The sequence below is a fragment of the Trachinotus anak genome, unplaced genomic scaffold, assembly GCF_046630095.1.
Source record: "Trachinotus anak isolate AG129_WGS33_773 ecotype Australia unplaced genomic scaffold, CSIRO_AGI_Tana_v1 ptg000010l, whole genome shotgun sequence".
NCBI lineage: Eukaryota > Metazoa > Chordata > Actinopteri > Carangiformes > Carangidae > Trachinotus > Trachinotus anak.
Window position 1 is genome coordinate 14,423,072 of NW_027273861.1, and position 18,117 is coordinate 14,441,188.

At 40.6% G+C, this 18,117-nt stretch overlaps 1 protein-coding gene across 1 annotated transcript; it reads right to left on the reverse strand.

Moving 5' to 3' along the window:
* Positions 1-65: 65 nt before the first annotated feature.
* rnf11b (ring finger protein 11b) lies at positions 66-18,021 on the reverse strand. The gene is made up of 3 exons (XM_071487784.1): positions 17,457-18,021; positions 4,748-4,917; positions 66-3,877 (listed from the first exon to the last, which is right to left on the reverse strand). Exons 1-3 carry the CDS (start codon positions 17,577-17,579, stop codon positions 3,706-3,708), a joined length of 465 nt encoding a protein of 154 aa, XP_071343885.1. The 5' UTR covers positions 17,580-18,021; the 3' UTR covers positions 66-3,705.
* Positions 18,022-18,117: the final 96 nt, after the last annotated feature.

The following is an 18,117-nucleotide window of genomic DNA, read 5'->3' on the forward strand; positions in this document are numbered from 1 at the left end:
ACACAAGCATACAACACACATACCCCATTCACATATGAGCAAACCTTGCTGTTCAATCATGTATGTAAAGCAAAAAAAAACAAAACAAAAAAAAAAAAAAAATCCACCCTAGAAGAGCACCCACATACCATTCCTATGAGTCTGGATATTTAAATAAATAATTCTATCCTGTGGTTTTGAAGTCATAGTCCATGCACTATCTGGCCAGTGATTAGGCAACATTTTGTGCAGCTGTTTCATTGTTCACAAACTGCTGACCAGCAGTCATTTTCCAAGAAGTAGCCTATTAACACATTACAGGAAATCTGTTTGGCTAAAACAGCTAAAACATCTCAGAAGTTAGCCACCTGCATTGTGTCAATAAAGCAGCTCCACAAAGTTTCCCACTAATAAATCGACATGTAGCTTTGGGAGAGAGCTAGTCTTCGCTGGAATCATTTTTTGAGGAACAATGGCAGACACAAACACCTATACACAAGGACAGGGTTTAACTTTGTTTATCCCCACAATCCCAGTATGCATTGCATGTCCCACCCAGCCTTGATTAGATCCAGACTGAGATCAAAACTGTGCCTTCTCTGGAGGAAGGCGTTTGTATTCAAAAATGTAATCCGCTGTACAGGACTGTTGCCGACTGCAGATGAAAGCGGTGGGAGCCAGCTGTTCAGTCTCACAGGATCCCTCAGGAAGAGAGTCAGGTGATGACATAAATCCAATCCAAACAACACAATACACTGACAATTTATTAATTTTGTGACAATGTAGGAGGACAATTTTCTTGACACACTTTGTGTATTCTTCACGATATAATGTACAATGACTAAACTGTCTGTATATATATATACCCCCCCCCCCCCCCCCCCATTTGCTTTTAGTTAACTGGACTCTGCTCCACATTTTAGCAGCTGATACTTACATGTAACCTAAGGCCTTGAGGTTCCACCTTACTGATGGAGGACAATGTACAACATAAAGAGTTAAGTAGATTTAGGTATTGTGCAAAAACTAAGGTGCTGACTGCCACCCCACACAAAGGTCATAAAGCCTTGTACAAACACACACACAGGTTAACACACACATACACATATCACTAAAAGGCATGTTTTCAAATTGTGTTAAATCTGTATCATGCCTGCTAAGCAGGGGGAGTTTAAATGGTTTAACATTTCCTGCATAATTCAAAGTCTCAACGACTCACCTGCATGCTAAAGTTAGCAGAGAGAAGGAAAATTGAACATTTGTACTTTTTTTGTGCTTTTACCAACTGAGTGAATTGGGCGATAGACATTTTAAAATGTGGCAAGGAGATCATTTAGATCGAGGCCTCATTTTGATGTGAAGAAAATGAAGGGAATAGAAATGTAAAGAAATATAACCTTTCTAAACTGAGAATTTATAGTCAGTTTATTGAATAACTGCTGATTCTAACCACATAAATCCTCGGTTGTATTCACTGATACACAACGCATAACCAACCCATTCTTCATTATAACTGTCCTGATGGTAACACCTGTCACCTTTAACTGTTTCCCCTGTCGTTGTTTACTTTGGGTCTAGTAGATCTGGTTTTATGAACAGTTTTATTACAGGACAAGATGAAGCGCTAATTCATATTAAACACATTAAATGAGCCCAACTATGTCTGTTTTTAATTTTTTCCTTGACTTGTCCTTAAAATTACATGTTTTGGACAGTAACAGGCACCAACCATAGAAAATAATTCAGTAGTTTGGTTAATGTCACCAGTAATGAATTATGCACCCACTCTTGGTCCAGAGACAGCGGCTTTCATCACAACTTAGAGTTGTTCCGATACCAATACTAGTATCAGAAATGTCTCCGATACTGCTTAAAATACAGTATCAAGATAAAATGGCAGTTTTCCCAGAAATCTATTCATCTTTGCTGCTCTAAAACAGCAGCTTACACAGGAAGTTGCACTGTGCAGCCACTGGCAACTACTGCTTTAGAGCAGCGAAGAACTGATTTCTGGTAAATAGTGTAACGTTAGCCATTAGCAAAATATCAGCAATATGTTACACTGGCAAGTGCCACCAATAAAAGGGCAACCTGTAAAACATGCAAGGCTATAATTTCAAATGGTGGCACTAATGTTTGGACAACTAGCGTAGGAAATGTTATTTATTTCAAGATTTATTGTATTTTTTTATGATTGACAGTCAGATTAGATCATAAATGAAAGATTCTGTGGCATTCATTTGTATGTTTTAGAGTTGAGGGTTTAACCTGAGCTATGTCATACAATAATGACAGTAATCATGTCACATCCATACAGACAGGGTTAGTAGTAAACAGCTGTTAATTTTTTTTTTTTTTTAATTAAACAGTACCGGACTGGTACTTAGTATCGGCTGATACACAAGTTCAGGTATTAGAATCAGTATCAGGAAGGAAAAATGGTATCGGAACATCTCTATTACAAATCACAGGAATGATAATGAAAATGTAGGTAAAACAAATCACATACTTCACTTTGACAAAATTACTAAATGCATATGGTCAACTCTTGTCACAAGTCTGATTAAGTGCAAATATCTCTGATTATTAACGGTTTGTTCACTAGTCTACTTGTGCTTTGGCCAATAATCTGAGATCTCATTGACTGACAAAGTCTTGAAAGGGTCAAAAGCTTGATGGTAACAGTCTATCAGCTATCCATCACATTAGTGACTAAAGCACATACAGTATTTTCCTTTGACATGTCTGTGTTGTTAGTAAACACTGGTTCAACTGAGCCCTTATGCTGACTGACAAAACAAACACAGAACAGATTTCACAAAGCCACAGGACAATCAATCAATCCGCCGACCAGTCTTATTTTTCTCATGAGAGATCTGTACAAAGGGACAACTGGAGACCCAGGTGCCATGGACAAGTGGAGGCCTGTGGTATGTCTGCGGAATACATCTGATGGTGGCAATCTTAAGTCTGATGTCCATATCTAGCAGTCTTCATCTGTGGCAGTTTTTGCAGCAGATATGAAACTGCAACAGGCCCCTGGCAGATCTTCTGAGGGGAATTTTTCTTTGTCTTGCAGTGTGACATGATGATAATCAGGCCTTAGCAGTCCAAGAAATGCAATCTGCAGCCTGATGATGGCAGTCAGATATCCTTCCTCTGGCTTTCTGTCATAATTCATTTCAATGCTAGGGAGTAAAAAAAGAAGTCTGTGACTGGGTACGCTTGCACGTGTAGTCACATTTACAAAAGCGGTTTCTTAGTCATACCACTTAACCGTCATCCATTCCCCTTGACTTCCCTTTAGACTAGTATTATCACACTCCCCCATTGTCAGCTCTCATCTTTTGTTCCTTTTCTCCATCCAGCTCCTTCCTGCTTTTCCTTAAAATCAACACTCTGTCCCCTCCCAGATGCAATCCTGTCCAGCAGGCCAACTGAGGAACTTGTGTATGCGCACAAACACAAACACACGCATGCACGCACTCACACACGCACGCATACAAACACACACACACACGCACGCACGCACACACCCACACGCGTGCTTGTGCATGCACACGTGCACAAACATGAGAGGTCACCATAAATCTTTTATATAATCACTGGTTTGATATCACCACCTTACTAATCCAGGAAACAGTGTGCATACTGTGTGTGTGTGTGATATGTGTGTGTGTGTGTGTGTGATGTGTGTGTGTGTGTGTCTGTGTTTGTGTGTGTGTGTCAGTTGGTCTCGTAGGAGGAAAGCAGCGCGGCGTCCACAGGCTCCATGCAGGAGGGGCAGGTGAAGGATCTCATCAGCCAGTCGTCTATACAGTCCATGTGGTAAATGTGCATGCAGGGCAGGAACCGGATGGGGTCTCCATAAACAAAGTCCATCATACAGATGACGCACCTGCACAGAGGAACACAGAACCACCAATACTCACTATTTCCCTTTATACTATACTTTGATAAGGATTGGATACAGTCAGCATAAAAATGCAAAAAATAATCAAAGATAAATAAAAAGTTATATGATACTATATATTATTTTGTAATGTTGGTCTTTTTACTTGATAAAACATAGACTTAATTGACTTAAAGTGCATTATTCAATTTAAAATATAATGAGGGACAGTGAGCACCTCTGAGAAGTACAAAAAGAGCACATCAGTGACTTTAACCTCTTCATAGGCATTTAATGATAGAAAAAATATAATTCTGCTGGCTTTAACCTCTACCATTTGCAAACACAACTTTTGACCTGTTATAAACATGCATTATGGTACAGATATATGTGTTACAGATATGACACATATGTACACATTACTTTTACACCATTGCTCTAAACTGCCACAATAGTTAATTACAGTATCATAAAAATATCTAGTATGTAGAACTATCTGTCTCTGTGCTACAGCAATGCATGCACACCATTATTGACAGAAGTACGTTCTCACATGACATCAGTTGAATTTATCTGCATTTGAATCCATCTTGTGTGGAAGTTTAAGTTGTTAAACGTTATGGGTGGTTGCATTTTCTCACTACTAAAAGACCAAATGTGATTTGTGATTTGTAATTATTTCAGAAACTATATCAAGGAAGAAGTTTTGTTCCTGTTTTCAGCATGTTAATTTAGATAATTCCACACACCAACTATATATAAGGCTTCCAAAATGCCTGCTTAAACACAGATCACTGTGGTGAAATCTCCTCAATGTGTTCTTCTGTTGCTCTAAAAAAAAACTGCTGAGTGTGACCATCAAGTGTTTCTACTCACTCTCTGATCTTCTTCTCAGAGCCATCCCGGCCCAGGTCATAGACGCCCTTTGGGAGGTGCTGGATGAGCCCAATACGCTGGGCAATGCGAACCTGCTCTTCCTCTGTCAGCTGAGTGGCCAGTCGGGCTTGGCTGGGTGTTGGGTGGTAGACAGGCACATGGATCTGCTCCTGCATTAGGAGAGAGAGGAGACCTCCTTAAAAATAAAGTCAGACTAAGTCATTGTGCCTAAGACATGCCTAAAAGTCTCATAACCTAAAATTTGTGTATCGGTGGATGTAGGTCTCAGAGGGAAGGATTTACAGAGACACACAGTATAATACACAGAAGAAAATCATAAGTCATGATTAGTTACTACTTCATGCAATCCTGGCAAACTTATTTCTGTTTTGTTCAAACCAAACCATCTGCTACTCTCACACCAAAGCTATAGTTATGGCCATGTGTACACTTCTGAATATTAAGTCTTAGAGTTTGTTGGAGATCTCGTTTATGGCAAAAAAATATGTTTAAATGATTTTGAAGATATGCTGCAATATTCTGGTTTCATAAGACCTGTTTACCAAATCTCTCTCCAGCCTTAATTCTACTAGTGTGAGAGGTTACTTTGACAAAAGCAGAAGATGTTGTTCTTGTTATCACTTTCGGTGGAAGTCAAGCCTGGTCTAGCAGATGAGCCACAAGCTTATGAAACTTTCGTTTGATTATAGTACAAACATGCTCTATCAAGTGGGGCATAAGTGTTTATTGTAATACTCACAGACAGAATAACATCATCATTATTGCCAATATAGTACTGGTAGGCATTATTGGGTAAATGCCTCAGCCTGAAGGGTGGATTTCACTACACATTAAAGCATGGAGTTGACTGTAAGAGCTGCACAATCAAACACACATAATTTGTTTTAATGCTCACAGTACTTATTATTGAGAGCTGATGTAATTAATAATTAATTACAATTTGACAATATTTCTGGTTATGCTGAGGGATTATTATCTCAGGCAGTAGGTGGTAGTGTTTCCCACACCCTGTTCTAGGAGCCAATGCAGCAGAGAGGTACATGGCCTCTTCTACATGACTGAAAATACATTGTTGATGTCATACAGACTTTGATCACCAGAGCAGAGAAGTGTACAGTTTAAAGTATCATGAATGATGGGCTCTGGCAAAACTCTCTGAATGCTTCATGTAGGACTGGATATACCGCCATCATAACTGTGATGTCACTACAATCAAAACAGCTTGCTAATCTTTCAGCTTTGCTGGAAATCTCCTGAAAACAACCATTTTATGTTGCCCAGCCTAAAATTCAACTTTTCAAAGGGCGGAAAGTTGACACTGGCCTGCAGCAAACTTCAAAGCAGCCAAAGCCTCCCTGTCTGTCTAAACTTGGGTCACCAGGAATCTGAATGTTAAAAGTGACAAGTCGAGGTTCTTTCATTATGTCTGTCCACAGTGTTTTAAATCCTGGTGCACAAAACCACATAAGTAGAAGTTAATGAAAGTAACATCAAATCAAAGTGAGTAACAGGGTTTCAGTATCAGACATTAAAGCGCCACACAAAAAAAGTCATATTACCACAGCCCAAACCTAAACTGTAACTCGTACATCTATATAATACTATATATTACACTGATCAAGGTATTTTGTCATGTGAAACTTTCCTGCCAATATCAAGTCCATCTTAAACATTCAGCTAAAATTAAGAGTCTGTAAGAATTGCGCAAAACTAGAGACTAGTTGCAATGGGATCTCACCGGAGACAAACATACTTAGCTTTGGTTCTCTGTCTTGTGTACTACCTTGGTCTTCCTCCTCTCTAAAGACCACTTTCTATTGTCTCAACGCTCTCACTTTGTGGTCTGTGATTGTGCCTCGGCCCCATCCACTTCCTTCATTCTCTTCCTCCCTCTATCCTCATACATTCTCATACATTCACTGCAGTAGTCCCGTCCCTGGGCTCACGCTTCAGTCCACTGACTCTCTCCTTGTCCTTCTCCTGTGTGCCAAACCTTCACGTCAGGAAACTGAAAGGATCCAACAGGCAGGTCATGGATTAAGCTAAGTCCTCTCTAATGCCGTTAAGTGAGCTCTTTCATTAACCATCCTGTATATTCACACTCCACAGGATGACCTTTTGACACAAAGCACCACACACCTAAATGAAGCTGGAGATCAGACTGGTGTCAGCAGGAAAGAAACCTAACTGAACCTTCTAATAAAGATTAATCAGACAATGTTTTGTTTACTAGCTGCCCCGTCTGATATGCCAGAACAAAACAGCAGTTAAAGTAACTACTGAACTAAACCGTGGTGCAAGGATGAGGGGTAGGCATGAAACTCAAATTACTCTCCATTTCCTTCTTTCATTTTGGCTGAGTGGTAGTAGGCTGGGCTTATGAGTTCATTCTGACACGAATGACAAAAACATGCGTATGAGGAAGGGTTAATGCTTTGCTCAAAATATCTACGGTCTGAATAAATAAAGATTTAATACCTGTTTGAAAACATAGTATGTCATATGTTTTTTGAACACACACACACACACACACACACACACACACACACACACACAAAATTGCACTACACTGATCTTACAAATGAAAGTCAGTTAACTTGTCATCGGGAGCCCCGCTGTTGTGAAAACAGTTGTATAATGTTGACTGTGGCTCTGGAGGAGCTCCCACAAGCCTGAAAAAGTAAGCCAGATGATGTCATCAGGGTCATCTCAGCGAGGGGTTTACGTTACAAACCAGAGGTGTGGCGTTTGAAAGATGTGGCTGTTTATGTAGCATGAGGGGTCGAACAAAGTATGCTAAACAGAGGATGCAGTTTTGGACTCTAGCTCATAATAGGGACTAAAAGTCAGGATATCTAAATCTCTGCTGCACAGATTTTTACCTTTTTTTTTTTTTTTTTTTTTAAATCAGTCTCTCGCAAGAACTTTATGTAAGTGCAATACTAATTTACTGGAGAAGTCCTTTAAGTGAAGCAAGGCATGTAGTTTGTTAAATCACATTAAAGCTGCAATGTTAACAGCTGACAGAGCTTCTAGTGTCTCTATTCAGATGTTGTTTTACCTTGTTTTTGTAATGTTAATATGAAATATGCTATCTTATCTTTCTAAATAAGTCTTGACAGTTAAACGATAAAGAAGGAGACAATACTGGCATAGTCTAGAGAACGCAGAGCAATGTGCCTTCGTTGGTGAGATAATCATAGATAGCTACATTATTTATGCATTAGTACACATAATGGGCACAGAAACCATTTTAAACATTTCATTTTCATTCTTGAAAAGCTATATTTTGAAGTTAAATGGTTTTCATGGGAAAAATTCAGAATAACAGTGACTAAGTTAGCTACAATCAGCCTCTCGGCACAGAGCATTTTAAGCCATGAGTCAGCATAACTTTAGTAGCTGAGGCAGTCTGCTGCTCCCCTGACAGCCACTCCTTTCACACATGTCAAAAAGAGACGGCGGCCAGGCAGCAGGAATAAAAGCTACAGACAGGGCCTCAGAGGGGGGCAGCAGCTGTACTCTGTGTGTGTGCGCGCATGTGTGATGATGGTCAAGTGTGCAGCGGTCAGCAGTGTTATTGTTGTCATATGCCTCTCCCTTCTTTCATAGATGGCGTGTCAGCTGGGCTGTGACAACTGTTCATTATGTGACCTCAGATTGACCAGAAGGACAACAGTCAGAGAGATGGAGAGTGAGACAGAGGGAGAAGGAGGGGGTGAAAGGGCAACGAAGGCGGGGTGGAGGGTGCAGGGCGGTGGCTAACTGAGCCAAAGTGCAGACCTTGGTTTCCTCTGCCAAACATGCAGGCACACAGCAGCAGAACCTGTCAGCCTGCCAGGCCAGGGCTACTAATGGTGAGGAGGAAGGGAGGTGAAGATTACAGGCGGGAATGAGGGCAGATGCACACAGAGTACATAAAAGAAAGACTAATAGAGTGGGAAGGCATTTACCCTCTGTCTTCCATCATCCATCACTAACTGAAAGAAATTCAGAAGAAAGAAGAGTGGGAAAGTGGAAGATGGAGGCACTCTCTGCCCACAGGGTCAATAACAGCCTAGATTCTCCCCAGAGCCAGATGTGTGTTATTTATGCTTATGTGTGTGGCCATGTGAAGGGGGAGAAAATTGGTTAGATTCACACAAAACCCTTTCAGTTGTGATGTTACTGGTTCGGTTATCCAGGCAAGGCAATGGTTTTTATGGTATTCACACACAGATCTCCTACAATGACATATTCAGCACTATTCCTGCACTAAATGACCACTCCAGACAGATGTGGCAACATTTTTCTACTTAACGAAGAACAGCAACAAGCTGGAAAATGATGACAGATGAAGAATTCTGAATACTCAAACTGCATTATTTAAGCATTTTTAATCTTGTTGTAGTTAAATGACTGAACTGCCAACATGGTAAAGCAATTCTACAGTGGCTTGAAAGTTTGAATTTTCATAATTATCTCATTTATCATTGTTGAATTCCCCTAATACATTTTACTTCATAGGTAAAAGGTTTCACAACAGGGAAACAGTAGAAACTTCTCATACCGCTCTGCTAAACCCATTTCAAGCTGACCACAATTCGAGATAATCACAGACTCAGTTCTCTATGAATGAGAAACAACTACCATATAACTGTTAGTTATATATAACTGATAACTGATATAACTGCTAGTTATGTATAACGTTTATGAGCCTACAGGAGATTAGTAATTGATGGTATCAAGGGTTACATTTTGTGTTGAATATCAATTTAAGCATGACATGAATGCCTTTAAAAGAACAAATAGAGTCATTTGTATTGACTCTTTCTGCCATGCTTTTCAGAGAAAGGGGCTCATTGTTGTGTATGCTTTAGCATCCCGAAAATATTACTGCTTTATTCTCACTTGACCCATGATGTAAGATTTATAAAATTAGTCCTAAGCTGGCAGACTGCTGAGGTAGCTCCCGTCTGTGCCAACATGACACCGACATACCAGAGTAGCCACTGCATTTAATGGATAAAGCCTGGTTTTTACTTCATAGGATCGACACAGAGCCTATGCCATAGCCTACACAAGTGGCCTATGCCATTGTGAGCATTTACAGTGCAATTACACTGTCAAACCGCTAGCTGACAATGGGGTTTCTATGCCACTGTTGAGTTTCTTTGTGTACTTGAAACAATTGCGAATGAAACTGAGCGGGTCGTGTTGGAGTTGGAGCTAATAAATGTTGAACTTTTTCTGAAATTACTGTAACGCAGAAAACATGTAGTTACATTTCTTGGGAGGTGCACATCAAGCTACAGTATAGGGTACACAGCTATGTTGTACCTACAACATACCTCTGGCATCGATTCAATGCAGAAGTATAAACCAGATATTAGGGCTGCACAATTAATCAAAATATAACCAAAATCAACAAGTGCAATATCCAAATTGCAGGAGCTGCAAAAAATCTGCAATTTTTGGGGATAAAGGTAAAATATGTCACACCATTGTTGTGTATTGTTAACAAAAAATGAAAATTGAAAACCTTTTTTTTTTTTGCCAATCGTTCAGCCATTCCAGTGACTTAATGTGTATGTGGAAAAGGGGCTGCAGACAGGCAGCATGATGACTGTGCATAATTCCTCTTTTGAACACATACTGTCAGAACAGCACAGTGACAAGACAAAAAAGCATTCTGCGTTTTGTCAAACTAACCAATCAACCATACCCAGTGCATGAAATATCTGCTTGCCACATGTGGCTGTCTCCTGCGTGCAACCTAAGCAGTGTCAATACACACTTAAGGGGAAGCAACACCAGAAGCATGAAGCATTTGCAGGGTCTGAAATCTTAGCTCTGTGTCTCGGGACCAGAGAGTAACAAAATCTTTGAACAAGACCTGCAGACACCTGCACATAATGCAGGCTAGAATGAACACAGGCAACAAAGAAAACAATGGGAGGAGGAGAAGGATGCACGTTCGCATCACAGGATGTGTTTGTTAACGTGATAACAAGACAGGCTGACGGTATTATGATAACAGTATGTGTATATGCTTTGCTTCATCAGCATGGTGAAGCTGGAAGTTTGGGCATTGCATACGCGATTTTATTAATTCTAGCATTTACAAATAACACATGATGAAACTCACACAAAGCCTTCCTAACTATGGATGAAGAATATAAACTAAGTTAATTAAATACGAAAAAGTAATAATGTATTTTCATTCATTTCCAATTTTACCAGCAGACGTAAGCTAATGATGATTGTGCAGCACCAGCCAATAAAAATCAGGGGAGATGTGATCGTCTGTACCACATTATAGACGCCCTTAACGGCCTTTCACTTAGTTATGTCAATGTAACATAATGACCAAAACCATCCTGCCCTTCTGATCATACAAGGCACGGATCGTAACTGTCAACTGGAGAACTGAACTATATGAAGCAGTCGCGAAGAAGACAAAAGACTGAAGTTGTAGTTATTTGAGTCCTGGCACTTGTGGTCAGCACTCAGGAACAACAACCTCTGTGAGGCTGTATGTCAGCCAAAGCCCACAAACTATGTCACTGACCTGCAGTACAATGGCTTGTTTGTCAGCAACCCTCCCACAGTGTTTCTGTTTCCATATTAGGACAAGACTGTAAGTAATCTGTCTCAAAGGGCTCTTTGATGCAGTCTATCACCGCCTTACACTACCATCTGATTTAAAGGACCGCGTCATACCTGTGGTGAAATCAGAAGCACTTTGGCTGAACTCATCTGCCAGACACATTGCTGCTATCTGAACACAAAGAGGAGCAGGTCACACTCTTTTCTTGCTCTCCCTCTAACAACAAGGGTAACCATTTGGCCGAAAGAGCGTGCAGACCACAGCAGCAAAAACTTCAAAATGTGATTTCGAACACATCTTTGATAGAGTTTGGATATCTTGTTCTTTTTTTTTTTTTTTTTTGGGGGGGGGGGGGGTTATGCCTTTATTATAGATAAGGGGAGACTGACAGGAAAGGGGGTAGAGAGAGAGGGGAATGACATGCAGGAATGAGTCGGACTGGTCGGGAGTCCAACCAGTGACTGCCTGCTAAGAGCGCCTTGTGCTCAACATGGTACGCGCCCTAACCACTCGACTACCTAGCCGCCCTGGATATCTTGTTCTTACCCTTAAAACACTATAAAGATGTCATATTGGCATTCTACCATTTCTTTTTATGGATTTGTGTTACGAAGGAACATCTGTTGTTGCAGTCTACACTCTCAGATGCACTGAAAACAACCCACAGCTTACTAAAACCAAAACCACGCAGAAAATCATTGTAGTTTGTCATCTCTTCGTCTTACTTTCTTCCATCTTTTATGCTTTTCCTCATCTCAACCCCAGGTTTGACAGCTAATTAGAAACCACCTCAAAAGTAAACTTACTTTCCCCATTTCTTCTGACCAAGCTGGCTGAGCTCAAAGCAAACCGCTGACTGCAAGACCTCTCATCTTGACAGCAATGCAGTTGGTTGACAGATTCTGTGCTCCTCAAACGATTGTGTATCTGCTGGTGTGAACCCCCCGGTCTACTAAACCCTCTGAAAGGAGATCTGACCTTGTCTTTGACCAGAGCAGCAGGTGCTTCTTTGATGCGTTTTAGATCATTTTTTACCCTTTAGGCCTCATGTTCACACAAAGGTGACAAAAACAGTGAAAAGGACTGAAAAAAATGAATTGTGTTAAGGAAGACCAAGTTCCGCTTCATGCAAACACACACAAACACTGTGAAACTTCTAGAGTCCACAAGATGTTCCAGCCAGTAAGGTTTGGCTATAAAGGTGACAGCAGCATAAAGGCCTTTGTGCCAAACTGAAAGTGATCAATAAAAACGCCTGTCACTGCTCCCATCTCTGAGGCTCAAGAGGGAGATGGGGACACTACAACCATATCAGGGGGCCAAATGCACATGCACGCTCTCTCTCTCACACACACTCACTCACACTCACTCACACACACACACACACACACACACACACACACACACACACACACACACACACACACACACACACACACACACACACACACACACACACACACACACACACACACACACACACACACACACACACACACACACACACACACACACACACACTCTCTCTCTGTCAAATGCAAACACACAGGGTTGCCTTATCTCCCATAGCCTGGTCCCACAGCAATGAGTCAGCAGCTCACCAGCTGCTTTCCAAATCACCACCCTGGTCACACAACGTGCTGTGAGCAACACATAACACACACGTCTGCACACAAACACATGGGCACAGGCTCAGCCACTGCAGCCTTAAGTATATTAGGACCAAAGAACTTAACTGCACCTCCCTTTGCTTTGTAACCTCCTGAGTTGACACAAAATAAACACTCCCACAATTTGAAATCTTTTTGATAAAACATTAAATGGTCCAATAGTCTAAGTGGTTGATCTCATCCACTTAGCTTTCAACATCAGTCCATCCACCCCTTCACCATCCTATGCCCACGTAGCCCTGTGTCTATATTGACTGCAATAATCTGATATCAAGCTAATATAAGAGATTATCTGTTTTTACATTAAATATCTCCTTTCAAACCTGTTTTATTGCAAGATATATGTATCACTCTTATGTCATTGCCTCTGCAATATGGGTGGCAGAGAATGTAAGCTGTCCCCTGATGTCTACAGTGGCTTACAGCAATACAGGTAGTTGTAGATCTGAGGTGTTGTCCCAACCCTGCTCTCATGTATGGCTCACATGGGTTATACAGGAATATTATTTTGAAGAAATACAGGAAAAGAGGCCTTTCACTAAATTACGAAGAACTTAATAAAAATATTGTTTTAGAATAAGATCAACATTTAAATTGTATTGCAGTCTAAACAATCCAAGTTTGTGTGAATACTATCCATATATGGCCCTCTCTTTGTGTAACATATGAATTAATGCCAGATGCCAGTCCGTGCACTGCCCCTTTTCAGCCAGGAAATTATTCAACAGCACCAAGTGCAGCCTTTGGCCAGGCAGTGGGTACACCCATCTCCAGATGCTGGAATTCACCCTCTGATTCACCGCTGCCTGTGGGTTCCCAGGAAACATGGTCTGATCAGTGTCAGGATGACAGACAAACTCAAGTATGAGCACTCATTTACAGTGTAAGCCTCAGGGTGAGTGGCTGAAACACGTAGATAAACAGTTTTATGTGCATTGTACAGGTTGGATACAAGTTATACCTTTATGACTCGTTATATTTTTTTTGCTTAATAATTTGAGTTTAATATGACTATAGGCTAAATTACCTTTTCTAGGCAACAGTTCTTTTCTGTACTTTTATGTCCATTTTTTAGGTGGTAAGGGTTGACATGAAATCATGTCTCACATGTAATCTAGGGATCGACGGACTCAAGGGCAGTATTGTGTGCAATGCTCTAGTCACAACTTGTTGAAATTCTCACAGAGAGTCATTCACTGCTCTCCAGTGCACTATCCCATACAATCAGTCAGTGATGTGATTTGTTGCACATTTTACCTTTGGGCCTAGGTTGCATTTTGCCAGTTTACCTGTTAGCTAATTTATAGCTAGGAAAGACGATTACAGGCACCTTGGGGAAAAAAATCCTCTAAATCAACTCCCTGAATGCTCAAGGGGCCACAGATGGGTGACAAATTAAAGAAAAAACCAACATTCAACAGAGGATTCTTCCACATGATATTCCCTCATTTGGTGTTCAACTATGTTGATATCTAGTGACTGTGAGGGCCATAGCATATGATTCAAATCATTTTCATACTCATCAAACCATTCAGTGACCTATCGTGGGCTATGGACGGGGCATTGTCCTGTTTCTAATTTTTCAGATTCTCCTTTAACTTGTTACCCGTCAGGTTATTGATTGATATGTTTCTTTTAATTTCCTAGGAATCACAACAGAAATTTGCTTTTACCATATGTTTGGGACTGAATCATGACCCATATATAAAATACAGTAGACCACAGAATTCAGCTCTTGAAATACATTTTTCTAATTAAATAAATGATGTCAAGTTAATTATTCTATGACTTTACTGTGTTTCTACTGTGATGGATTGTTTTTCAAATACAATGAATGGTTGGGAGATTTGTAATGAAAAATCCCCGTTCATTCTATTTGTTACCAGACAACCAGACAAAAGTAATGTCTCCATCCTGTCCAGACTGTTTTTTGGCTGTACAAACAATACCAGTGTTGGTTCTAAATCACCACCTGTCTTCTGTGTTTATTTTCTGTAACTTAACCACAGCCAGAGGTCATATTGTCTTTGTTTTGAATATTACTGTTGTGATTTCCGGTATCATTTTTTTTCACCATGATCCTTTGGTATGAAGGACAGACACGCAGTGAGTATACTGGCATTTGGACCCAGGGGTGTACTCAACAGCTTTTATGAACACAGCAAACTCGAACTTCAAATTGAGTATAGTGGAGCCTTTAGTCCCTCTTCTAACACACACAGTGCATCCAAAGTGTTTTAAGCTGAAGTGCAAGCACACAGAAAAATGTGTGCTGTGTTCTCAGACTGGGTTGAGATGGTGAAGGTGCTGATTACTGTGGTCACCAGGGAGAAAAGCCCTGGCAGATCTGAAAGAGCCCTTTATCAGTAGGTTTAAACTAGTTAGTTAACCCTCATGTGATACTCTGTCAGTATTAACAAACTGCACACAGACTTTCTCAACACAACTGAAAGCTTAGTCAGAGCCACAAAGAAACTAAGCAACATTTGTGTCGTTTATTACACCATCTCTCCTCCACGAGACCAGAGGTGGCTGCTTTGACCTAATTACACACTGCCGTATGCCAGACATGACATACAGTACTTGTAGTGACCTGGACATGGATGCATGTCAAAGATTCCTAGCTCTGTTCAGATATAATCGTTGACTGACTCTGATGTAGGTCTTCTGTAAGTGACATTCCACTGACAAACAATGACAAATATTATGCATAAGAACTTGAAACTGTCTTGTCTCTGTGATGTTACCAGGAAGTTTTAAGTTTTCATGAGCTGACCTTGCACCAGTCTGTGCCTCTCATGTATTAGCATACAGTACATTCAAGGCACAGAGTTAGTTTCTCTAAAAGACAATTAGTTTGAAAAAAATCAGGTGATTCATAACTTGTTTTATGGATGTTGAAGTGCTTTATCGGAATTACTTTTCTCCTATTTCACGCATCCTGTTGATCTGATTTCAACTGTTAAATCTGAGTCAAATACATAAAACAGCAGTTATGCTGATCCAACACATTACTGCTGTACTTTCCAAAGATCACATTTTGTTATGTTATTAGTCTATACAGACTTGTTGTATGGGAATATATAACCAGCTGCAGCAAAATATATCTGTTACGTATTTTCAGTAGTTTTTGAAATTGTTAGTAGGACACACTAATTGTTAGTTTTGGTCTTTTAAATAATTAGACTTAGTAAATACCATCTACCCAACTCATAACTGGTAAATATGCATGGTGGCCAATGGTTAGAGGCAGCTGACAATTTTATTGGTCATATACTTTATATATGGTGAAGGTAAGTTAGATCTGCAAAGGGGGAACCAATACTGACATTTCAAAATCCATTGAATATCTTGACCGATATTTCTCTTCATAGCTATTTCATAAAAGGTAGCATTTTAAAAGGTAAAAGTCAAATTGTGCTTTTCAAATGATAGGCAACAAGCTAATTTTCCCCTTTATGTTTCCATATTTGCTGTAACTAGTTTACAATAAAAGCTTGCACTGGGTTACAGTTTATTTAATTTAAACACAGAAGTATGTAGCTCTCTATAATGAGAGCTCTCATGCTGCACTGACCTGGCATCACCTTCAGTTTCCCATTCATTTAAAAGCACTTATCTTAAATCTACAGATAAGACTTGGCTTAACCTAGTAACAGGCAAACTCTCTGCCAAGGCCTTACATAATGCATACCAGTCGCCTCTTAACATAGAAAAACACACAAGAGCATCATACATCATATTCAAAGTTACAACATGGCCTGGTCTGTTTGTGGATGATCTAATTTGGGAAATAAGGACACCAGACAAACAAAGTTTCTGCCCTGGAGGAGATCAGTGAAGGAAGCAGCTGAGAAAGTTATAAGAGTCACTGTTTTCCAAATCTATATAACTCCCTCTTTAATGAAGAACTGGGGTCTGTTTCAAGTCCATTCAAATTACAGTTCATGCTGTTAACTTAACTACAGACCATAATAGATAGTCATGTGTTTCTTAGTTCATTCCCACCAAATAGGAACCAAAATGACATGGTTCAGTATATTTTAATGAAGACTAAAGCAAGTGATGACATAGTGCTGCTATCATATCGGTGAAGGATAAATCATTGTATGGCTTCAGGGAAATGGTAGACACAGTCAGGACCTTCGGATAAAACAAAGAGGATTAGTGTCAAAGCCATGAGAGGACAGGGTCACTAGGCTGGATTGCTGGCCAAGGGTGATGCTGGATCTGTAAACAGCTGATCTAGCCTTACATACAGTCGGTCTAACACCACTTTCTTGGGTTGTCATTGTCAAACACACAGACTGGTATACTGGGCCAGACATGCCACACATGAAGTAACATCATCCAAACTTCAGGTATTTGTTGAATTTGGTTCACCTTATAGGTGTCCATATACTGGTCTGTAACAGTTGATCAAAGTTACCTGATAGGGGGGCGGTGGCTCCTGGTCAGGGTCAGCACCGTCTCCGTAGCTGGCCCGGTCTGACTGAGATTCATGTAGCAAAGAAATATCATCCGAGGTCGGAGATTTCAGACAGTTTCCCATCTCCTTCCTCGTCGGTCAAACTCTTTCTTCTCTCTCTTTCGCTTTACTAACAGCGGGCTTCACGGGCCACTCTGCAGATAATGTCACTAGATGGGAAGGCGTCGAGGAGCCGCTTTTTCCATACACAGCTGATGAATCTGCTCTCCCAGACGACGGGAGGGCTGCCCGTTTCAACAACAACAAAACATCCCTCAGCTAGCAGCTAGCCACACAAAGAGCTAGCCTGCTAACACAAGCTAGCACTCGCAGGGGAGCATCTAGCACTCGTTTGGCTAAAATAAATAAAACCACGGCTGATAAAGCCTTACAGGATTTTACATCCGCAGAGGCAGCGAGGTGAAGAAAATTTTAATACCCCTCATTTAAAATGACAACGCAAGTTGCAGTGAACCTCCCCGGCTGTCAGGGACTTTCCAGTTTGCAGCTGCCCAACAACGACAAAGGTGGTGATGTAGCAACACGAAGCTCCGCCCCCGTCAGGCGAGTAAACCAATGAGCTTCCACCTGCGTCCAGCAACCTCGAATTCTAAGCCAATCA

Coding starts and splice junctions, on each gene's coding strand:
- rnf11b (XM_071487784.1), bottom strand. CDS start 17,579: ATGGGAAACTGTCTGAAATCTCCGACCTCGGATGATATTTCTTTGCTA. Junction 4,918..17,456: donor AGCCACCGCCCCCCTATCAG/GTAACTTTGATC, acceptor CTCCTAATGCAG/GAGCAGATCCATGTGCCTGT. Junction 3,878..4,747: donor TCTGAGAAGAAGATCAGAGA/GTGAGTAGAAAC, acceptor TCCTCTGTGCAG/GTGCGTCATCTGTATGATGG.